A 25305-nucleotide genomic window follows, 5' to 3' on the forward strand; every position below is an offset into this window, starting at 1 on the left:
GCAGAGCTGTCTATATAGCTCCTCCCTTGACTCCACCCCCTAGTCATTCTCTTTGCCTACTCTAAGTAATAGGAAGGGTGAAGTGAAAGAGGTGATAAAATGTTTGTTTTTATTTTCTTCAAGCAAGACTTTTTTATTTTAAATGGTACTGGTGAGTGCTATTTTTTCCCAGGCAGCAGATGGATGAAGACTTCTTCCTTGAGACTGATGATCTTAGCAGTTGTTACTAAGATCCAGAGTAGTTCCCACAGAATGGCTGAGGAGTACTTAAGAAACTTCAGTGTGAGGAACGGTTTTCATGCTACATTGAGGTATGTTCAGTCATTTTTTTTTCTGGAGACACTGTGTTATTTCAGAATTGTCTGACAGTACAGTAATCCTAATGCATAGAGAGGGGTATTACTGGACCTGTATATTGGGCTATAAAAAAATGGTTGACACTGATGATATGATGTTTGTGGGCAAACGTTTATATGTTGGGAGTGAAAGATAACGTTTTTTATGGCAAACGTTTTTACTTTATTTTATGAATGGAGGGTACACATGGCTTCACTAAATGGGTATATGAACCCACATGGCTAGGTTAGACCGCTCTGGTGCGGTTATTTTAGTTTGTGAGACATCGAGTGAGATGGGCGGGGCCTATTTTCACGCCTCAGTTGCGCAGTTGTTTTTCCCAGACAAGCAGCAAGCTCCAACTCCGGTGGGCCTTTCAGAGACAGTTTGGGCCTAATCGAAGGGTTAATCCGATTTTGCAGACCCCTGAGGGCAGGTAGGCGCCACAGCAGGACTGTGGCGAGGAGCAGGGGGTGTTTTTGTTTGAATGTAATGTTTTTTAGCAACGTTTTTTTGGTCTTAAGGGTTAAGTATTCCTTTCCTTGTGGGGCAAACTTAGCTGACAAGTTGGGATGCATTTATCATAAAATTGTGATAATTTAATCGTTTTAAAGAAATTGTTTATTCATCAGGGTTTTCTTCTACAACCTATAGCGTGCATTGTTCCTGTAACTACTGCAGCTGCTTTTTGGTTTGAGGCTCTAGAGGAGTCTCTTAAGGTTGAGACCCCATTAGATGATATTTTGGATAGAATTAAGGCTCTCAAGCTAGCTAATTCTTTTATTACAGATGCCGCTTTTCAAATGACTAAATTAACGGCAAAGAATGCAGGTTTTGCCATTTTAGCGCGTAGAGCGTTATGGCTTAAGTCCTGGTCTGCTGATGTGTCATCAAAATCTAAGCTGTTAGCTATTCCTTTCAAGGGTAAGACCCTATTTGGGCCTGAACTGAAGGAGATCATTTCTGACATTACTGGAGGTAAAGGCCATGCCCTTCCTCAGGACAAGACAAATAAAATAAGGGCCAAACAAAATAATTTTTGTTCCTTTCGAAACTTTAAAGGTGGACCCTCTACTTCCTCCTCTGCCACAAAGTAGGAGGGACATTTTGCTCAATCCAAGTCAGTCTGTAGACCTAACCAGAACTGGAATAAAGGTCAGGCCAAGAAGGCAGCTGCTGCTACCAAGACAGCATGAAGGGGCAGCCCCCGATCCGGGACCGGATCTACAAGGGGGCAGACTTTCTCTCTTCGCTTAGGCTTGGGTAAGAGACGTTCAGGATTCCTGGGCATTAGAAATCGTGACCCAGGGGTAGCGTCTAGAATTCAAAGATTCTCTCCCAAGGGGGAGATTTCATCTTTCATGTTTGTCTGTAAACCAGACAAAAAGAGAGGCGTTCTTACGCTGTGTAAAAGACCTATATACCATGGGTGTAATCTGCCCAGTTCCAAAGGTAGAACAGGGGCAGGGGTTTTACTCCAATCTGTTCGTGGTTCCCAAAAAAAAGGGGGAACCTTCAGACCGATTTTAGATCTCAAAACTCTAAACAAATTTCTCAGAGTCCCAACCTTCAAGATGGAGACCATTTGGACCATTTTACCATTGATCCAGGAGGGTTAATATATGACCACCGTGGATTTGAAGGATGCGTACCTTCAGATTCCTATCCACAAAGATCATCACCAGTTCCTCAGGTTCGCCTTCCTGGACAAACATTACCAGTTTGTGGCCCTTCCTTTCAGGTTGGCCACAGCTCCCAGAATTTTCACAAAGGTGCTAGGGTCCCTTCTGGCGGTTCTAAGGCCGCGGGGCATAGCAGTGGCGCCCTATCTGGACGATATTTTGATTCAGGCGTCAACTTACCATCTAGCCAAATCTCACACGGACATGGTGTTGGCTTTTCTAAGAAGGTGAACATAAAAAAGAGTTCACTTGTTCCTCTAACAAGAGTTCCATTCCTAGGAACACTGATAGACTCGGTAGACATGAAAATTTTTCTGACGGAGGTCAGAAAATCAAAGATCTTAACCACTTGCCGAGCACTTCATTCCATTCCTCGGCCGTCAGTGGCTCAGTGTATGGAGGTAATCGGACTAATGGTAGCGGCAATGGACATAGTTCCGTTTGCTCTCTTGCATCTCAGACCACTGCAACTGTGCATGCTCAGACAGTGGAATGGGGATTATGCATTATGATAAATCTGGATCAAGAGACCAGAGACTCTCTTCTTTAGTGGTTGTCACAGGATCATCTGTCCCAGGGAATGTGTTTCCGCAGGCCAGCATGGGTCATAGTGACGACGGACGCCAGCCTCTTGGGCTGGGGTGCAGTCTAGAATTCCCTGAAGGCTCAGGGTGTGTGGACTCAGGAGGATGCCCTACTTCCAATAAATATTCTAGAACTGAGAGCGATATTCAACGCGCTTCAGGCGTGGCCTCAGCTGGCTTCGGCCAAATTCATAAGATTCCAGTCGGACAATATCACGACTGTAGCATATATCAATCATCAAGGGGGAACAAAGAGTTCTCTAGCGATGATAGAGGTTTCCAAAATAATTTGATGGACAGAGACTCACTCTTGCCATCTATCAGCAATCTATATCCCAGGAGTGGAGAACTGGGAAGCAGATTTTATGAGTCGTCAGACTTTTCATCCGGGGGAGTGGGAGCTCCATCCGGAGGTGTTTGCACAATTGATTCATCAATGGGGCACACCAGAATTGTATCTGATGGCATCTCGTCAGAATGCCAAACTTCCTTGTTACGGGTCCAGATCAAGGGATCCTCAAGCAGTACTGATTGATGCTCTAGCAGTACCATGGTCGTTCAACCTGGCTTGTGTGTTTCCTCCTTTTCCTCTGTCTGGAGGAAATCAAACAGAATCAAACAGGAGAGGGCTTCGGTAATCTTTATAGCGCCTGCGTGGCCACGCAGGACTTGGTATGCAGATCTGGTGGAAATGTCATCTCTGACAGCGTGGAAACGGCCACTGAGACAGGACCTTCTCTTTCAGGGTCCGTTCCAACATCCAAATCTAGTTTCTCTGTGGCTGACTGCCTGGAGATTGAACGCTTGATTTTATCTAAGCGGGGATTCTCTGAGTCGGTCATTGATACCTTGATTCAGGCTCGAAAGCCTGTTACTAGGAAAATTTATCATAAGATATGTCGTAAATATCTTTATTGGTGCGAATCCAAAGGCTACTCATGGAGTAAGATCAGGATTCCTAGGATTTTGTCCTTTCTCCAAGAAGGAATGGAGAAGGGGTTATCCGCTAGTTCCTTAAAGGGCCAGATTTCTGCTTTGTCAATCTTACTACACAAGCGTCTGGCAGATGTGCCAGGCGTTCAATCGTTTTGTCAGGCTTTGATTAGAATTAAACCTGTGTTTAAGCCTGTTGCTCCGCCATTGGAGTTTGAATTTAGTTTTAAATGTTCTTCAAGGGGTTCCGTTTGAACCCATGCATTCCATAGATATTAAACTTCTATCTTGGAAAGTTCTGTTTTTAGTAGCTATCTCTTCTGCTCGAAGAGTTTCTGAGCTATCTGCGTTAAAATGCGACTCGTCTTATCTTATATTCCATTCTGATAAGGTGGTTTTGCGTACTAAACCTGGATTCCTTTCTAAGGTTGTTTCAAATAAGAATATTAATCAGGAAATTGTTGTTTCTTCTCTGTGTCCTAACCCTTCTTCTAAGAAGGAGCGTCTGTTACATAATTTGGACGTGGTTCGTGCATTGAAGTTTTACTTGCAAGCGACCAAGGATTTCCGTCAAGCATCTTCTCTGTTTGTTGTCTATTCTGGAAAACGTAGAGGTCAAAAATCTACGGCTACCTCTCTTTCATTTTGGCTGAAAAGCATCATCCGTTTGGCCTATGAGACTGCTGGACAGCAGCCTCCTGAAAGAATTACAGCTCATTCCACTAGAGCGGTGGCTTCCACATGGGCTTTTAAAAAACGATGCTTCTGTTGAACATATTTGTAAGGCTGTGACTTGGTCTTCCCTTCATACCTTTTCCAAATTTTCCAAATTTGATACTTTTGCTTCTTCGGAGGCTATTTTTGGGAGAAAAGTTCTTCAAGCAGTGGTGCCTTCTGTTTAGGTATCAGTCTTGTACCTCCCTTCATCCGTGTCCTGTAGCTTTGGTATTGTATCCCACAAGTAAAGGATGAATCCGTGGACTCATCGTATCTTATAGAAGAAAAGGAAATTAATGCTTACCTGATACATATTTATTCTATGATACGACGAGTCCACGGCCCGCCCTGTCAATTTAAGACAGATTATATTTTTGTGGTTTAAAACTTCAGTCACCTCTGCACCTTTTAGTTTCTCCTTTTTCTTCCTATACCTTCGGTCGAATGACTGGGGGGTGGAGTCAAGGGAGGAGCTATATAGACAGCTCTGCTGTGGTGCTCTTTGCCACTTCCTGTTAGCAGGAGGATAATATCCCACAAGTAAAGGATGAATCCGTGGACTTGTCGTATCATAGAAGAAATCAATTTTTCAGGTAAGCATAAATTTCCTTTTCACTTTAATAAGTTCTTATTAAATGTGACCTAATTTTATCCATCTGTCTATCTCTCTGCCTATCTGTCCACCCATCTGTCCGTCTGTCAGTCCGTCTATCTGTCAGTCCGTCTATCTGTCAGTCCGTCTATCTGTCAGTCCGTCTATCTGTCAGTCCGTCTATCTGTCAGTCCGTCTATCTGTCAGTCCGTCTATCTGTCAGTCTGTCTATCTGTATGTCTGTCTATCTAGTTATCTCTCTTTCTTAATGTCTATCTATATCTTTTTCTTTCTGACTGCCTGTCTATATATCTAGCTATCTCTCTTTCTTTCTGACTGCCTGTCTATATATCTAGCTATCTCTCTTTCTTTCTGACTGCCTGTCTATATATCTAGCTATTTCTCTTTCTTTCTGACTGCCTGTCTATATATATATCTAGCTCTCTCTCTTTCTTTCTGACTGCCTGTCTATATATCTAGCTATCTCTCTTTCTTTCTGACTGCCTGTCTATATATCTAGGTATTTCTCTTTCTTTCTGACTGCCTGTCTATATATATATCTAGCTCTCTCTCTTTCTTTCTGACTGCCTGTCTATATATCTAGCTATCTCTCTTTCTTTCTGACTGCCTGTCTATATATCTAGCTCTCTCTCTTTCTTTCTGACTGCCTGTCTATATATCTAGCTCTCTCTCTTTCTTTCTGACTGCCTGTCTATATATCTAGCTCTCTTTCTTTCTGACTGCCTGTCTATATATATCTAGCTCTCTCTCTTTCTTTCTGACTGCCTGTCTATATATCTAGCTATCTCTCTTTCTTTCTGACTGCCTGTCTATATATCTAGCTATCTCTCTTTCTTTCTGACTGCCTGTCTATATTTATCTAGCTCTCTCTTTCTTTCTTTCTGACTGCCTGTCTATATTTATCTAGCTATCTCTCTTTCTTTCTGACTGCCTGTCTATATTTATCTAGCTATCTCTCTTTCTTTCTGACTGCCTGTCTATATTTATCTAGCTCTCTCTTTCTTTCTTTCTGACTGCCTGTCTATATTTATCTAGCTATCTCTCTTTCTTTCTTTCTTTCTTTCTTTCTTTCTTTCTTTCTTTCTTTCTTTCTTTCTTTCTTTCTTTCTTTCTTTCTTTCTGTCTATATATCTTACTATCTCTCTTTCTTTCTGACTGCCTGTCTATATATCTAGCTATCTCTCTTTCTTTCTGACTGCCTGTCTATATATCTAGCTATCTCTCTTTCTTTCTGACTGCCTGTCTATATATCTAGCTATCTCTTTCTTTCTTTCTGACTGCCTGTCTATATATCTAGCTATCTCTCTTTCTTTCTGACTGCCTGTCTATATTTATCTAGCTATCTCTCTTTCTTTCTGACTGCCTGTCTATATTTATCTAGCTCTCTCTTTCTTTCTTTCTGACTGCCTGTCTATATTTATCTAGCTATCTCTCTTTCTTTCTGACTGCCTGTCTATATATCTAGCTATCTCTCTTTCTTTCTTTCTTTCTTTCTTTCTTTCTTTCTTTCTATATATCTAGCTATCTCTCTTTCTTTCTCACTGCCTGTCTATATATCTTGCTATCTCTCTTTCTTTCTGACTGCCTGTCTATATATCTTGCTATCTCTCTTTCTTTCTGACTGCCTGTCTATATATATCTAGCTCTCTCTCTTTCTTTCTCACTGCCTGTCTATATATCTTGCTATCTCTCTTTCTTTCTGACTGCCTGTCTATATTTATCTAGCTCTCTCTCTTTCTTTCTCACTGCCTGTCTATATATCTAGCTATCTCTCTTTCTTTCTGACTGCCTGTCTATATATCTAGCTATCTCTCTTTCTTTCTGACTGCCTGTCTATATATCTAGCTATCTCTCTTTCTTTCTGACTGCCTGTCTATATATCTAGCTATCTCTCTTTCTTTCTGACTGCCTGTCTATATATCTAGCTATCTCTCTTTCTTTCTGACTGCCTGTCTATATTTATCTAGCTATCTCTCTTTCTTTCTGACTGCCTGTCTATATATCTAGCTATCTCTCTTTCTTTCTGACTGCCTGTCTATATTTATCTAGCTATCTCTCTTTCTTTCTTTCTTTCTTTCTTTCTGTCTATATATCTTACTATCTCTCTTTCTTTCTGACTGCCTGTCTATATATCTAGCTATCTCTCTTTCTTTCTGACTGCCTGTCTATATTTATCTAGCTATCTCTCTTTCTTTCTGACTGCCTGTCTATATTTATCTAGCTATCTCTCTTTCTTTCTTTCTTTCTTTCTTTCTTTCTTTCTTTCTTTCTTTCTTTCTTTCTTTCTTTCTATATATCTTACTATCTCTCTTTCTTTCTGACTGCCTGTCTATATATCTAGCTATCTCTCTTTCTTTCTGACTGCCTGTCTATATTTATCTAGCTATCTCTCTTTCTTTCTTTCTTTCTTTCTTTCTTTCTGTCTATATATCTTACTATCTCTCTTTCTTTCTGACTGCCTGTCTATATATCTTACTATCTCTCTTTCTTTCTGACTGCCTGTCTATATATCTAGCTATCTCTCTTTCTTTCTGACTGCCTGTCTATATATCTTGCTATCTCTCTTTCTTTCTCACTGCCTGTCTATATATCTTGCTATCTCTCTTTCTTTCTGACTGCCTGTCTATATTTATCTAGCTCTCTCTCTTTCTTTCTCACTGCCTGTCTATATATCTAGCTATCTCTCTTTCTTTCTGACTGCCTGTCTATATATCTAGCTATCTCTCTTTCTTTCTGACTGCCTGTCTATATATCTAGCTATCTCTCTTTCTTTCTGACTGCCTGTCTATATATCTAGCTATCTCTCTTTCTTTCTGACTGCCTGTCTATATATCTAGCTATCTCTCTTTCTTTCTGACTGCCTGTCTATATTTATCTAGCTATCTCTCTTTCTTTCTGACTGCCTGTCTATATATCTAGCTATCTCTCTTTCTTTCTGACTGCCTGTCTATATTTATCTAGCTATCTCTCTTTCTTTCTTTCTTTCTTTCTTTCTTTCTGTCTATATATCTTACTATCTCTCTTTCTTTCTGACTGCCTGTCTATATATCTAGCTATCTCTCTTTCTTTCTGACTGCCTGTCTATATTTATCTAGCTATCTCTCTTTCTTTCTGACTGCCTGTCTATATATCTAGCTATCTCTCTTTCTTTCTGACTGCCTGTCTATATATCTAGCTATCTCTCTTTCTTTCTTTCTTTATTTATATCTTACTATCTCTCTTTCTTTCTCACTGCCTGTCTATATATCTAGCTATCTCTCTTTCTTTCTGACTGCCTGTCTATATATCTAGCTATCTCTCTTTCTTTCTGACTGCCTGTCTATATTTATCTAGCTATCTCTCTTTCTTTCTGACTGCCTGTCTATATATCTAGCTATTTCTCTTTCTTTCTGACTGCCTGTCTATATATATATCTAGCTCTCTCTCTTTCTTTCTGACTGCCTGTCTATATATCTAGCTATCTCTCTCTCTTTCTGACTGCCTGTCTATATTTATCTAGCTATCTCTTTCTTTCTTTCTTTCTTTCTTTCTTTCTTTCTGTCTATATATCTTACTATCTCTCTTTCTTTCTGACTGCCTGTCTATATATCTAGCTATCTCTCTTTCTTTCTGTCTATATATCTTGCTATCTCTCTTTCTTTCTGACTGCCTGTCTATATATCTAGCTATCTCTCTTTCTTTCTGACTGCCTGTCTATATATCTAGCTATCTCTCTTTCTTTCTGACTGCCTGTCTATATATCTAGCTATCTCTCTGTCTGTCTTTCTATCTTTCCCCACTTCTGTATACTTGAATCCTAGATTGAGAGTAGAACAAGGATACAAAGAGATGTTCTAAGACTGTAAAACGGAATGAGCAGGAGATACAATATGGAAGTATTTTATACATTAGTACAATTGTTATGTTACTTATAAATACCCTCTGTTCTTGTGTTAATTTCCTCCTGTCATGCTCAGGTTACAGATCATCGCAGATCGTCTCATGCAGAGGTTCGTGGGCTCAGGGCTAATGCTGAAAGAGTGGGATAGGGTGAAGCTGCACGCAACTGTTATGAATACCCTTTTTCGAAGAGACCCCTTAGGCAAGTGTCATGCAGATTGCAGTAGAGAGCATAAATAATTTGTTCTGTATGAGCTTTTCATTTTGTATTTGAATTATGTTGCTCACTGCCAGGACTATTATTGTCAGTATGCGTATGTAGAATATGCGCGCAGCATTACATTGTCAGCGAGTCACTACTAGGCATATGTTATGAGGTCCTTCAGCAACACTAGAGATAACCAGGTCCTGAAAAGTCTATTACACCATAATCTGAGATGAGTGAAAATACTGTGGGCAAGTAACATTTGCTCTTCTGTTGGGTGGTTACTTAGTGACATTTACAAGCAGTTTCAGCACCACGGCCAGCTCCACAGTGCCGTAAAGGAAAGTGAGTTTATCTAAAGCAGTGATTTTCATCCTTTTTTTTGCCGTGGCACACTTTTTTACATTAAAAAATCATGCGGCACACCACCATCCCAAAATTTGACAAAATCACACATTGTAGCCTAATACAGCATATATATATATACTATATATATACACACACATATACTGTACTGTGCTGTCATGCCATGCCTCCTACAAACTATACGTGACATATTGACATTAATTCACAAACAATCATAATGATTGTCTGTGAATGAATGTCAATATGTCCTGGCTATAAATGATGCCTGCTTGTCTGCCTGATGAGCCTGTCACATCAAAACAAGCAAAATTTTAAAAATATGTCACACTATTGTCAGTCTGCCGCGGCACACCTGAGGATCTCTCATGGCACACTGGTTGAAAAACACTGATCTAAAGCATTGCGCAGATAGAGAGTATTTGTGTGCTAACAATACACAGGATATTCATCTGATATGCACTGCAATGTAACCTCTTCACTGCCAAACAGGGCTGCAACTCATTGCTAGACCAAGCGCTAACAATACACAGGATATTCATCTGATATGCACTGCAATGTAACCTCTTCACTGCCAAACAGGGCTGCAACTCATTGCTAGACCAAGCGCTAACAATACACAGGATATTCATCTGATATGCACTGCAATGTAACCTCTTCACTGCCAAACAGGGCTGCAACTCATTGCTAAACCAAGCGCTAACAATACACAGGATATTCATCTGATATGCACTGCAATGTAACCTCTTCACTGCCAAACAGGGCTGCAACTCATTGCTAAACCAAGCGCTAACAATACACAGGATATTCATCTGATATGCACTGCAATGTAACCTCTTCACTGCCAAACAGGGCTGCAACTCATTGCTAAACCAAGCGCTAACAATACACAGGATATTCATCTGATATGCACTGCAATGTAACCTCTTCACTGCCAAACAGGGCTGCAACTCATTGCTAAACCAAGTGCAACAATACACAGGATATTCATCTGATATGCACTGCAATGTAACCTCTTCACTGCCAAACAGGGCTGCAACTCATTGCTAAACCAAGCGCAACAATACACAGGATATTCATCTGATATGCACTGCAATGTAACCTCTTCACTGCCAAACAGGGCTGCAACTCATTGCTAGACCAAGCGCTAACAATACACAGGATATTCATCTGATATGCACTGCAATGTAACCTCTTCACTGCCAAACAGGGCTGCAACTCATTGCTAGACCAAGCGCTAACAATACACAGGATATTCATCTGATATGCACTGCAATGTAACCTCTTCACTGCCAAACAGGGCTGCAACTCATTGCTAAACCAAGCGCAACAATACACAGGATATTCATCTGATATGCACTGCAATGTAACCTCTTCACTGCCAAACAGGGCTGCAACTCATTGCTAAACCAAGCGCAACAATACACAGGATATTCATCTGATATGCACTGCAATGTAACCTCTTCACTGCCAAACAGGGCTGCAACTCATTGCTAGACCAAGCGCTAACAATACACAGGATATTCATCTGATATGCACTGCAATGTAACCTCTTCACTGCCAAACAGGGCTGCAACTCATTGCTAGACCAAGCGCTAACAATACACAGGATATTCATCTGATATGCACTGCAATGTAACCTCTTCACTGCCAAACAGGGCTGCAACTCATTGCTAAACCAAGCGCAACAATACACAGGATATTCATCTGATATGCACTGCAATGTAACCTCTTCACTGCCAAACAGGGCTGCAACTCATTGCTAAACCAAGCGCAACAATACACAGGATATTCATCTGATATGCACTGCAATGTAACCTCTTCGCTGCCAAACAGGGCTGCAACTCATTGCTAAACCATGCGCTAACAATACACAGGATATTCATCTGATATGCACTGCAATGTAACCTCTTCACTGCCAAACAGGGCTGCAACTTATTGCTAGACCAAGCGCTAACAATACACAGGATATTCATCTGATATGCACTGCAATGTAACCTCTTCACTGCCAAACAGGGCTGCAACTCATTGCTAGACCATGCGCTAACAATACACAGGATATTCATCTGATATGCACTGCAATGTAACCTCTTCACTGCCAAACAGGGCTGCAACTCATTGCTAGACCAAGCGCTAACAATACACAGGATATTCATCTGATATGCACTGCAATGTAACCTCTTCACTGCCAAACAGGGCTGCAACTCATTGCTAGACCAAGCGCTAACAATACACAGGATATTCATCTGATATGCAATGCAATGTAACCTCTTCACTGCCAAACAGGGCTGCAACTCATTGCTAGACCAAGCGCTAACAATACACAGGATATTCATCTGATATGCACTGCAATGTAACCTCTTCACTGCCAAACAGGGCTGCAACTTATTGCTAGACCAAGCGCTAACAATACACAGGATATTCATCTGATATGCACTGCAATGTAACCTCTTCACTGCCAAACAGGGCTGCAACTCATTGCTAAACCAAGCACAACAATACACAGGATATTCATCTGATATGCACTGCAATGTAACCTCTTCACTGCCAAACAGGGCTGCAACTCATTGCTAGACCAAGCGCTAACAATACACAGGATATTCATCTGATATGCACTGCAATGTAACCTCTTCACTGCCAAACAGGGCTGCAACTCATTGCTAGACCAAGCGCTAACAATACACAGGATATTCATCTGATATGCACTGCAATGTAACCTCTTTACTGCCAAACAGGGCTGCAACTCATTGCTAGACCATGCGCTAACAATAATTTCACTGTAAGAGCTCAGGCAGTTATTGTGACACTCAAGTACAACTGGAGCCTTTGAAATGTCATCTATCTGTTATCTAGGGCTTCCCCACACCTAATTTCATTTTGTCTTTTCTGTGTCTACATAAATGCACTCATACTTATGTTATATTTGTGATGATTGTTGTGCACATGTTCAAGACTGTACAAATAAAGATGTACACAACAGCTGTCCCTCGTATTTGTTTAGTTACTTTGCCTTTTATCCCTCCTCATGCAGCTGAAGAGAGAAGCAGCGCATCCTCCGCAAAGGTTGGTTTTCGTGACCGAGAGTCATTCGATGCCAGGAATGTGCTAAAGGTCAGTACAGGTCATGTGTATTAGCGCTAGAGTTGCATCAATAAGTGAATGTGTAGCATTTGACTCGCTATACTATCTGCCATGACAGTATACATAATGTTTAATATATTGAGTGGGATTGTTTTGCTGTACATCTGTTTTGCATCAGAAGCATTTATAACACACACAGCTGACTTGGAATCTGCACCATCATAATACTATCAGAAATCTCATTCTGATTATATAAAAGGATCATTTTGTCCCTATAGAATTTAGCCCTCATGTCCCTGTTCTTACCAAGGCAGCGTTTTCTCCGCATGACAGTGGGTTTATCCAGAGCATTAGATATAAAAATGATATTTAACAAGGGAATTGAAGTTCAGAGCTGGATGTGGTATAAAGGGTTTAAACAGCGGGCCCACATATGACATTTTATCTGTTGCATTACTGTAATCAAATAAGCTTTTGTATTTAAATTAAACAAAGTGTTTCTGCTAAATCAGACCTAGGCAATGAGGAATGTACAAAAACAATCGGCTTTAATCCCATGGATTATTTTAACAGAGAACTGCAGCTCACAAATGACTCTTTTTATGTATTTACCATTGCTTTTTTATTCATCGCAAAACCAGCACTAACTACTAATTTATTGCACAGCGGGGGCTGCACCACTGGCCTAATCATAGGGAGACGCACACACTAAGTTATATGTTTTGTGTGTGTAGTGGGTATGGAGGTGTGCGGGACGCATTATTCTGTTTTATCATTATATTTACATGTTTAGGATGAGCCTGGTTATTATGGTCTAAAGACTTTCAATTTCTACAAAGGCTTTTTAAGCAACTTAAATGTAGGTTTTAAACCCTTTAAAATAGGATAAAAGCAAATGCCATTACACTGGAGAATCAGGTGCCATCTTAGAATGTGTCTGCTTGTGCTACCGCTGCCCTCTCTCATTATCAGGATAGTCACGTTACATACACTTTGTGTCTTACAAAAAGACTCTGACCCAAATGTCTGCACTAGAGGCCATTTTAGAGCCACACACTACATGTCTGTTCAGTTAGTCATTTGTATAATCACAAGTTTACCGCCCACAGGGAATGTCAGCTTCACTTTTTAAGTTAAGGATCCTCTTACTATTTGGGGACTGTGTTTTCTGAGACTTTAGAGGTGAGTAGAAAATGTCATCCAGTTAGTGGCGTATAAAAAAAACAGGCAGGCAATTACCTTTAATGTTCTAGTGACCCAGAGAGACTGTTCCTAGACTGTACCCATAGACAACGCAGCAGCTCTTAGGATACCTGCTTTAGGGAAATGTATGAGCATCCTTGGATTATTTCCTTCTTAATACAGGGAGACTCCACAACTGCATTAATTACTTGTGGGATTACAGAACCTGTCCACCAGGAGGAGGCAAAGACACCCCATCCAAAGGCTTAAATACCTCCCCCACTTCCCTCATCCCCCAGTCATTCTTTGCCTTTCTTCACAAAGGTTGGCAGAGAAGTGTCAGAAGTTTTTTTCCGGAGTAGTTCCTTATGAGGGGTATCCGCCCTTCGGGGTGGAACTGGAATTTTAAAGGGACAGTCTACACCAGAATTTTTATTGTTTTAAAAGATAGATAATCCCTTTTTCTCCAACATTGGTGTGTCCGGTCCACGGCGTCATCCTTACTTGTGGGATATTCTCTTCCCCAACAGGAAATGGCAAAGAGTCCCAGCAAAGCTGGCCATATAGTCCCTCCTAGGCTCCGCCCACCCCAGTCATTATCTTTGCCGTTGCATAGGCAACATCTCCACGGAGATGGTTAAGAGTTTTTTGGTGTTTAAATGTAGTTTTTATTCTTCTATCAAGTGTTTGTTATTTTAAAATAGTGCTGGTATGTACTATTTACTCTGAAACAGAAAAGGATGAAGATTTCTGTTTGTGAGAGGAAGATGATTTTAGCAGACAGTAACTAAAATCGATTGCTGTTTCCACATAGGACTGTTGAGATGAAGTAACTTCAGTTGGGGGAAGCAGTTAGCAGACTTTTCTGCTTAAGGTATGACTAGCCATATTTCTAACAAGACGATGTAATGCTGGAAGGCTGTCATTTCCCCTCATGGGGACCGGTAAGCCATTTTCTTAGTCAAACAAACAGAATAAAGGGCTTATTATGGGCTAAAAAACTGGTAGACATTTTTATGGGCTAAATCGATTGCTTTATTTGGGCATTTTATTCATATTTATGCTGACAATTTGCATTTATAAACTTGGGGAATGTTTATTAAATGGCAGGCACTGTGTTAGACACCTTTTCCAGTCAGGGGGCCTTCCTAGTTGTAGACTGAGCCTCATTTTCGCGCCATTACTGCGCAGTTGTTTTTTGAGAGCAGGGCATGCAGATGCATGTGTGAGGATCTAAAAATTGCTGGAAAAGCTTCTAGAAAGCGTCAATTGGTATCGTATTCCCCTCTGGGCTTGGTTAGGTCTCAGCAAAGACTATAGCTGGGACTGTATAGGGGTTAAATTTATAAACGGCTCCGGTTCCGTTATTTTAAGGGTTAAAGCTCTGAAATTTGGTGTGCAATACTATTAATGCTTTAAGACACTGTGGTGAAATTTTGGTAATTTTTGAACAATTCCTTCATACTTTTTCACATATTCAGTAATAAAGTGTTTTCTGTTTAAAATTTAAAGAGACAGTAACGGTTTTGTTTTAAAACATTTTTCTCCAACATTGGTGTGTCCGGTCCACGGCGTCATCCTTACTTGTGGGATATTCTCTTCCCCAACAGGAAATGGCAAAGAGTCCCAGCAAAGCTGGCCATATAGTCCCTCCTAGGCTCCGCCCACCCCAGTCATTCTCTTTGCCGTTGCACAGGCAACATCTCCACGGAGATGGTTAAGAGTTTTTTTGGTGTTTAAATGTAGTTTTTATTCTTCTATCAAGTGTTTGTTATTTTAAAATAGTGCTGGTATGTACTATTTACTCTGAAACAGAAAAGGATGAAGATTTCTGTTTGTGAGAGGAAGATGATTTTAGCAGACAGTAACTAAAATCGATTGCTGTTTCCACATAGGACTGTTGAGATGAAGTAACTTCAGTTGGGGGAAACAGTTAGCAGACTTTTCTGCTTAAGGTATGACTAGCCATATTTCTAACAAGACTGTGTAATGCTGGAAGGCTGTCATTTCCCCTCATGGGGACCGGTAAGCCATTTTCTTAGTCAAACAAACAGAATAAAGGGCTGAATATGGGCTAAAAAACTGGTAGACATTTTTATGGGCTAAATCGATTGCTTTATTTGGGCATATTATTCAGATTTAGGCTGACAATTTGCATTTATAATCTTGGGGAACGTTTATAAAACGGCAGGCACTGTGTTAGACACCTTTTCCAGTCAGGGGGCCTTTCTAGTTATAGACTGAGCCTCATTTTCGCGCCATTACTGCACAGTTGTTTTTTGAGAGCAGGGCATGCAGATGCATGTGTGAGGATCTAAAAATCACTGGAAAAGCTTCTAGAAGGCGTCAATTGGTATCGTATTCCCCTCTGGGCTTGGTTGGGTCTCAGCAAAGACTATAGCTGGGACTGTATAGGGGTTAAATTTAAAAACGGCTCCTTTTCCGTTATTTTAAGGGTTAAAGCTCTGATATTTGGTGTGCAATACTTTTAATGCTTTAAGATACTGTGGTGAAATTTTGGTAATTTTTGAACAATTCCTTCATACTTTTTCACATATTCAGTAATAAAGTGTTTTCTGTTTGAAATTTAAAGAGACAGTAACGGTTTTGTTTAAAAACGTTTTTTGTGCTTTGTTGACAAGTTTAAGCCTGTTTAACATGTCTGTACCTTCAGATAAGCTATGTTCTAGATGTATGAAAGCCAATGTGTCTCCCCATTTAAATTTATGTGATAATTGTGCCATAGCGTCCAAACAAAGTAAGGACAGTACTGCCACAGATAATGAAATTGCCCAAGATGATTCCTCAAATGAGGGGAGTAAACATGATACTACATCATCTCCTACTGTGTCTACACCAGTTTTGCCCACGCAGGAGGCCCCTAGTACATCTAGTGCGCCAATGCTTATTACCATGCAACAATTAACGGCTGTAATGGATAGCTCCATAGCAAATATTTTATCCAAAATGCCTACTTATCAGAGAAAGCGCGATTGCTCTGTTTTAAACACTGAAGAGCAAGAGGGCGCTGATGATAATTGTTCTGTCATACCCTCACACCAATCTGAAGGGGCCATGAGGGAGGTTTTGTCAGATGGAGAAATCTCAGATTCAGGAAAAATTTCTCATCAAGCTGAACCTGATGTTGTGACATTTAAATTTAAATTAGAACATCTCCGAGCACTGCTTAAGGAGGTGTTATCTACTCTGGATGATTGTGACAACTTGGTCATTCCAGAGAAATTATGCAAGATGGACAAGTTCCTAGAGGTTCCGGTGCCCCCCAACGCTTTTCCTATACCCAAGCGGGTGGCGGACATAGTAAATAAGGAGTGGGAAAAGCCTGGCATACCTTTTGTTCCCCCCCCTATATTTAAGAAATTATTTCCTATGGTCGACCCCAGAAAGGACTTATGGCAGACAGTCCCTAAGGTCGAGGGGGCAGTTTCTACTCTAAACAAACGCACTACTATTCCTATCGAAGATAGTTGTGCTTTCAAAGATCCTATGGATAAAAAATTGGAAGGTTTGCTTAAAAAGATTTTTGTACAGCAAGGCTACCTTCTACAACCAATTTCATGCATTGTTCCTGTCACTACGGCAGCGTGGTTCTGGTTCGAGGAACTAGAAAAGTCGCTCAGTAGAGAAACTCCATATGAGGAGGTTATGAACAGAGTTCACGCACTTAAATTGGCTAACTCTTTTATTTTAGATGCCGCTTTGCAATTAGCTAGATTAGCAGCGAAAAATTCAGGGTTTGCTATCGTGGCGCGCAGAGCGCTTTGGCTAAAGTCTTGGTCAGCGGATGTGTCATCCAAGACAAAATTGCTTAACATCCCTTTCAAAGGTAAAACTTTATTTGGACCAGAATTGAAAGAGATTATTTCAGACATCACTGGGGGAAAGGGCCACGCCCTTCCACAGGATAGGTCTTTTAAGGCTAAAAATAAGTCTAATTTTCGTCCCTTTCGCAGAAACGGACCGGCCTCTAATTCTGCATCCTCTAAGCAAGAGGGTAATGCCTCACAACCCAAACCAGCCTGGAAACCAATGCAAGGCTGGAACAAGGGTAAGCAGGCCAAGAAGCCTGCCACTGCTAACAAAACAGCATGAAGGAGTAGCCCCCGATCCGGGACCGGATCTAGTGGGGGGCAGACTCTCTCTCTTTGCTCAGGCTTGGGCAAGAGATGTTCAGGATCCTTGGGCGCTAGAAATAGTTTCTCAAGGTTATCTCCTGGAATTCAAGGAACTACCCCCAAGGGGAAGGTTCCACATGTCTCACTTATCCTCAAACCAAATAAAGAGACAGGCATTCTTACATTGTGTAGAAGACCTGTTAAAGATGGGAGTGATACACCCAGTTCCAATAAAGGAACAAGGAATGGGATTTTATTCCAATCTGTTCGTAGTTCCCAAAAAAGAGGGAACGTTCAGACCAATTTTGGATTTGAAGATCCTAAACAAATTTCTCAGGGTACCATCGTTCAAGATGGAAACCATTCGAACGATTCTACCCACCATCCAGGAAAGTCAATTTATGACTACCGTGGATCTAAAGGATGCGTACCTACATATTCCTATCCACAAAGAACATCATCAGTTCCCAAGGTTTGCTTTTCTGGACAAGCATTACCAGTTTGTGGCCCTCCCATTCGGATTAGCCACTGCTCCAAGGATTTTCACAAAGGTGCTAGGGTCCCTTCTAGCGGTTCTAAGACCGAGGGGCATTGCAGTAGTACCTTACTTGGACGACATTCTAATACAAGCGTCGTCCCTGTCAAAAGCAAAGGCTCATACGGACATCGTTCTAGCCTTTCTCAGATCTCACGGATGGAAGGTGAACAAAGAAAAAAGTTCTCTGTCTCCGTCGACAAGAGTTCCCTTCTTGGGAACAATAATAGATTCCTTAGAAATTAGGATTTTTCTGACAGAGGTCAGAAAATCAAAACTTCTAAGCTCTTGTCAAGTGCTTCATTCTGTTCCTCGTCCTTCCATAGCGCAGTGCATGGAAGTAGTAGGATTGATGGTTGCAACAATGGACATAGTTCCTTTTGCACGAATTCATCTAAGACCATTACAACTGTGCATGCTCAAACAGTGGAATGGGGATTATACAGACTTGTCTCCAATGATTCAAGTAGATCAAAAGACCAGAGATTCACTCCGTTGGTGGCTGACCCTGGACCATCTGTCCCAGGGAATGAGCTTCCGCAGACCAGAGTGGGTCATTTTCACGACCGACGCCAGTCTAGTGGGCTGGGGCGCGGTCTGGGAATCCCTGAAAGCTCAGGGTCTATGGTCTCGGGAAGAGTCTCTTCTCCCGATAAACATTCTGGAACTGAGAGCGATATTCAATGCTCTCAGAGCTTGGCCTCAACTAGCAAAGGCCAAATTCATAAGGTTCCAATCAGACAACATGACGACCGTTGCATATATCAATCATCAGGGGGGAACAAGGAGTTCCCTGGCGATGAAAGAAGTGACCAAAATAATTCAATGGGCGGAGGATCACTCCTGCCACTTGTCTGCGATCCACATCCCAGGAGTGGAAAATTGGGAGGCGGATTTTCTGAGTCGTCAGACATTCCATCCGGGGGAGTGGGAACTCCATCCGGAAATCTTTGCCCAAATAACTCAATTATGGGGCATTCCAGACATGGATCTGATGGCGTCTCGTCAGAACTTCAAGGTTCCTTGCTACGGGTCCAGATCCAGGGATCCCAAGGCGACTCTAGTAGATGCACTAGTAGCACCTTGGACCTTCAACCTAGCTTATGTATTTCCACCGTTTCCTCTCATTCCCAGGCTGGTAGCCAGGATCAATCAGGAGAGGGCCTCGGTGATCTTGATAGCTCCTGCGTGGCCACGCAGGACTTGGTATGCAGACCTGGTGAATATGTCATCGGCTCCACCATGGAAGCTACCTTTGAGACAGGACCTTCTTGTTTAGGGTCCATTCGAACATCCAAATCTGGTCTCCCTCCAGCTGACAGCTTGGAGATTGAACGCTTGATTCTATCGAAGCGTGGGTTTTCAGATTCTGTTATAGATACTCTGGTTCAGGCCAGAAAACCTGTAACTAGAAAAATTTACCATAAAATATGGAAAACATATATCTGTTGGTGTGAATCCAAAGGATTCCCATGGAATAAGATAAAAATTCCTAAGATTCTCTCCTTTCTACAAAAAGGTTTGGAGAAAGGATTATCTGCAAGTTCTCTAAAGGGACAGATCTCTGCTTTATCTGTCTTACTACACAAAAGACTGGCAGCTGTGCCAGATGTTCAAGCATTTGTTCAGGCTCTGGTTAGGATCAAGCCTGTTTACAGACCTTTGACTCCTCCCTGGAGTCTAAATCTAGTTCTTTCAGTTCTTCAAGGGGTTCCGTTTGAACCTTTACATTCCATAGATATTAAGTTACTATCTTGGAAAGTTTTGTTTTTAGTTGCAATTTCTTCTGCTAGAAGAGTTTCAGAGTTATCTGCTCTGCAGTGTTCTCCGCCCTATCTGGTGTTCCATGCAGATAAGGTGGTTTTGCGTACTAAGCCTGGTTTTCTTCCTAAAGTTGTTTCTAACAAAAATATTAACCAGGAGATAGTTGTACCTTCTTTGTGTCCGAATCCAGTTTCAAAGAAGGAACGTTTGTTACACAATTTGGACGTTGTCCGTGCTCTAAAATTCTATTTAGAGGCTACTAAAGATTTCAGACAAACATCTTCCTTGTTTGTTGTTTATTCTGGTAAAAGGAGAGGTCAAAAAGCGACTTCTACCTCTCTTTCCTTTTGGCTTAAAAGCATCATCCGATTGGCTTATGAGACTGCCGGACGGCAGCCTCCTGAAAGAATCACAGCTCACTCCACTAGGGCTGTGGCTTCCACATGGGCCTTCAAGATCGAGGCTTCTGTTGACCAGATATGTAAGGCAGCGACTTGGTCTTCACTGCACACTTTTGCCAAATTTTACAAATTTGATACTTTTGCTTCTTCGGAGGCTATTTTTGGGAGAAAGGTTTTGCAAGCTGTGGTGCCTTCCGTTTAGGTAACCTGATTTGCTCCCTCCCTTCATCCGTGTCCTAAAGCTTTGGTATTGGTTCCCACAAGTAAGGATGACGCCGTGGACCGGACACACCAATGTTGGAGAAAACAGAATTTATGCTTACCTGATAAATTACTTTCTCCAACGGTGTGTCCGGTCCACGGCCCGCCCTGGTTTTTTAATCAGGTCTGATGAATTATTTTCTCTAACTACAGTCACCACAGTACCATATGGTTTCTCCTATATATATTTCCTCCTGTCCGTCGGTCGAATGACTGGGGTGGGCGGAGCCTAGGAGGGACTATATGGCCAGCTTTGCTGGGACTCTTTGCCATTTCCTGTTAGGGAAGAGAATATCCCACAAGTAAGGATGACGCCGTGGACCGGACACACCGTTGGAGAAAGTAATTTATCAGGTAAGCATAAATTCTGTTATTACCCATTCCCGAGTTTTGCATAACCAACACAGTTATAATAATACACTTTTAACCTCTGTGATTATCTTGTATCTAAGTCTCTGCAAACTGCACCTTTATTTTAGTTCTTTTGACAGACTTGTAGTTTAGCCAATCACTGCCTGCTTCCAGATAACTTCACGAGCACAGTGTTATCTATATGAAATACGTGAACTAACACCCTCTAGTGGTGAAAAACTGTTCAAATGCATTATGAAAAGAGGTGGCCTTCAAGATCTAAGAAATTAGCATATGAACCTCCTAGATTAAGCTTTCAACTAAGAATACCAAGAGAACAAAGCAAAATTGGTGATAAAAGTAAATTGGAAAATTGTTTAAAATTACATGCTCTATCTGAATCATGAAAGTTTATTTTGGCCTAGACTGTCCCTTTAACCCCTTAACGACTGAGGACGTGCAGGGTACGTCCTCAGAAAAAAGGCAGTTAATGCCTGAGAACGTACCCTGCACGTCCTCAGTGTGGAAAGCAGCTGGAAGCGATCCTGCTCGCTTCCAGCTGCTTTCCGGTTATTGCAGTGATGCCTCGATATGGAGGCATCCTGCAATAACCCTGCATGGCCATCCGATGCAGAGAGAGCCACTCTGTGGCCCTCTCTGCACCGGACATCGGTGGCCGGTAACGTTGGTGGGTGGGAGCTGACTTGGGAGGCGGGTGGGCGGCCATCGATGGGCCGTATAAGGTGTAGGGGGGGCGGGATCGGGGCCAGCGCGTGCACAGAGGGTGGCGGGCGGGCGCGTGCACGGGGCGGGAGCGGGTGGGAACCGCTATACTACAGAAAATTAGATTGTAACTGTGGGGGAAAAGGGACACATTAAAAAACAAATAAACTTTAGTAAAAGGGATCTTGGAGGGGTGGGGGGTTGTTCTTGGGTGTGGGGGGAGCTACACTACAGAAAAAGGGATTTTTGTTAAAAAAAAAAGCACATTTTTGTTCTAAACTGGGTACTGGCAGACAGCTGCCAGTACCCAAGATGGCGCCCATTAAGGCAGAGGGGGAGGGTTAGAGAGCTGTTTGGTGGGGGATCTGTGAGGTTGGGGGCTAAGGGGGGATCCTACACAGCAGCATATGTAAATATGCTAAAAAAAAACTCAAAAAAGCCCAAATATAGCTTTTATTTTAGTACTGGCAGAGTTTCTGCCAGTACTTAAGATGGCGGGGACAATTGTGGGGTGGGGGAGGGAAGAGAGCTATTTGGGAGGCATCAGGGGGTCTGATGTTTCAGGTGGGAGGCTGAGCTCTACACTAAAGCTAAAATTAACCCTGCAAGTTCCCTACAAGCTACATAATTAACCCCTTCACTGCTAGACATAATACACGCGTGATGCGCAGCAGCATTTAGCGGCCTTCTAATTACCAAAAAGCATCGCCAAAGCCATATATGTCTGCTATTTCTGAACAAAGGGGATCCCAGAGAAACATTTACAACCATTTGTGCCATAATTGCATAAGCTGTTTGTAAATGATTTCAGTGAGAAACCTAAAATTGTGAAAAATTTTACGTTTTTTTTTTATTTGATTGCATTTGGCGGTGAAATGGTGGCATGAAATATACCAAAATGGGCCTAGATCAATAGTTGGGGTTGTCTACTACACTACACTAAAGCTAAAATTACCCCAAAATGCTCCCTACATGCTCCCTAATTAACCCCTTAATTGCTGGGCATAATACACGTGTGGTGCGCAGTGGCATTTAGCGGCCTTCTAATTACCAAAAAGCAATGCTAAAGCCATATATGTCTGCTATTTCTGAACAAAGGGGATCCCAGAGAAGAATTTACAACCATTTATGCCATAATTGCACAAGCGGTTTGCAAATAATTTCAGTGAGAAACCAAAAGTTTGTAAAAAAGTGAACGATTTTTTGTATTTGATCGCATTTGGCGGTAAAATGGTGGCATGAAATATACCAAAATGGGCCTAGATCAATACTTTGGGTTGTCTACTAAAAAAAAATATATACATGTCAGTGGATATTCAGAGATTCCTGAAAGATATTAGTGTTCTAATGTAACTAGCACTAATTTTGAAAAAAAATGGTTTGGAAATAGCAAAGTGCTACTTGTATTTATGGCCCTATAAGTTACAAAAAAAGCAAAGAACATGTAAACATTTGGTATTTCTAAACTCAGGATAAAATTTTGAAACTATTTAGCATGGGTGTTTTTTGGTGGTTGTAGATATGTAACAGATTTTGGGGGTCAAAGTTAGAAAAAATGTGTTTTTTTTCGATTTTTTCCTCATATTTTATATTTTTTTTTATAGTAAATGATAAGATATGATGAAAATAATGGTATCTTTAGAAAGTCCATTTAATGGCGAGAAAAACGGTATATAATATGTGTGGGTACAGTAAATGAGTAAGAGGAAAATTACAGCTAAACACAAACACCGCAGAAATGTAAAAATAGCCTTGGTCCCAAACGGACAGAAAATGGAAAAGTGCTGTGGTCATTAAGGGGTTAAGTAGTCTTGTCAGCCTCTCAGTGAGAGCATTGATGAAAGTTAGAGTCTGGAGATCCATCCAGACTCAGATTAACAGCTCCTATAAGCAATCAGCGTGGACGAGTTTCACTGCCTGCTTTCTTCACTCAAGTCCATGTCAGAGGCGCTGCTATTATTTGTCAAACTTGAAGAACTGTGTTGCTGTTGCACGGATTGGATTCCGGTAAGATTGTTTCATTTTATACACACGTTAACGATAGAAGACAGGGTCTCATTGGGACTCCTTTATCTTTAGGGAATCAAGGGTTAATATCTCCTGAGGGGGGTTATTGAACAGTGGGGTGCTTTTTATTCATGTTTGTTATGTTATTTTGGCTGTGTATGTGTACGGAGACTTTTTTAGGCTCTTAGGCTGATACAGAACATACAGGTTATAGAGCTGCACAGTTTTATTAAGCTGGCACACTTTTATTTTGCAGGGGCGGTCCTGCATGAGGCTCCATGTGACTGGGAGTAGTCACGTCTTGTTTCCCATTTCCGATTCCTGACCGAGTGGCTGCGGAGAAGAATTAATTTCTCTACCTGTCTGGGTCATAGGAGGTGGTGAGTACCCCAGCCATTGGGGGTTAAAGGTGCCAGTTGTTTTTTTGTCTAAAACTCTTAATTAGAATTATGGAGGATTTTGATATACTAGAGGATTTCTCTGATACAGATTTTGATACCTGTGAATGTGTTGTGAGGAGGACTGGGAAGACCAGCCTGCTCATTTATGTTCTGTATGCCGCAATAGAGTGTTCTCTTTAAACAATGTTGAGATGTTAGAGACCACTGAGCCGTCTACCTCTGAGGATTCCTCGTCCCGTGAGGTATGTTCCCTAGAATCTTATCCTACACATGCAGTTCCCCTAAGTGCCATTTTTCCTTCATCTGAGGGAGCCTTTTTTCCGCCGGAGGTTACTGCACGTTTTCGCATGGCTATCTCTATGGCTTTAGCGAGTTTGCCTCTTCCTCCTACGGGCAAGCGAACCGTTAATCTGCTCTCTCATACTCATGGGCCGACATGTAAGATGACGATTGTGCCAGATCAGTTTTCGGGGTATGCGGTTCCCTCTGAGGCTTCAGAGGTAGAACCTCCAGGGTCGGAATCTCCTTATTTGATTCCTCCGACTGAAGAGGATTTGGCGTTTAGACTTAGATTGGCACGCCTGCGTTTACTTCTGAGAGAGATTTTGGTGATGTTAGAGGTTCCCAGCCCTGATCCGTCAGGCGGATCTCAGTCGTCTCTATCAGATAACGATCTTGTTTAGACGTATGGAAGGGTTGGATCCTCTTCTTTATCGTCTATATGTATGTAGTTATAAAATCCCAGTCCCGAGCTCTATGGGGGGTTTGTGTTATACTCAGGCAGGACCTGTTCGTTTTGCACACCCATTGAAATTTTTTTGTGCATTTAACTGATTTCATTTCTAATCCGTTTCGGATCATTTTTATTTTAAGAGCTCTGGGTTCTTGTGGACACTCTCTTTTGGAGTTTCGTCACTTGGGTTGTTTCTGCTTATATTGACTTGTTGGTCGTGCTTAATGGTGTCTTCCGATGGAAGCTTCTAGGTCTCTGTTTGGGGTGATGATTCCCTCGATTTCATAGAGAAGAATATTTAAGCCTTGTAGCTTATTTTCTTTATTTGTTTATCTCAGTTTTTCCTAGCACTGCTGGAGCTTAAGATTATGACATTTGTTTTTGTTTATGACAGACGTTTCGTACCCTTGATGACGGG

General features: G+C 41.6%; 1 protein-coding gene across 3 annotated transcripts in view; it reads left to right on the plus strand.

Annotated features, from left to right (window-relative positions):
- ASCC1 (activating signal cointegrator 1 complex subunit 1) overlaps window positions 1–25305 on the plus strand; it is a 376933-nt gene that overhangs the window by 231584 nt on the left and 120044 nt on the right. For all 3 annotated transcript variants that reach the window (XM_053691927.1, XM_053691929.1, XM_053691928.1), the window contains exons 8-9: window positions 8822–8946; window positions 12344–12423. In XM_053691927.1, the coding sequence (XP_053547902.1) occupies window positions 8822–8946; window positions 12344–12423 (205 nt within the window). The remainder of the gene's footprint in view (window positions 1–8821; window positions 8947–12343; window positions 12424–25305) is intronic.

Source organism: Bombina bombina, chromosome 9 (assembly GCF_027579735.1).
Source record: "Bombina bombina isolate aBomBom1 chromosome 9, aBomBom1.pri, whole genome shotgun sequence".
Taxonomy (NCBI): domain Eukaryota; kingdom Metazoa; phylum Chordata; class Amphibia; order Anura; family Bombinatoridae; genus Bombina; species Bombina bombina.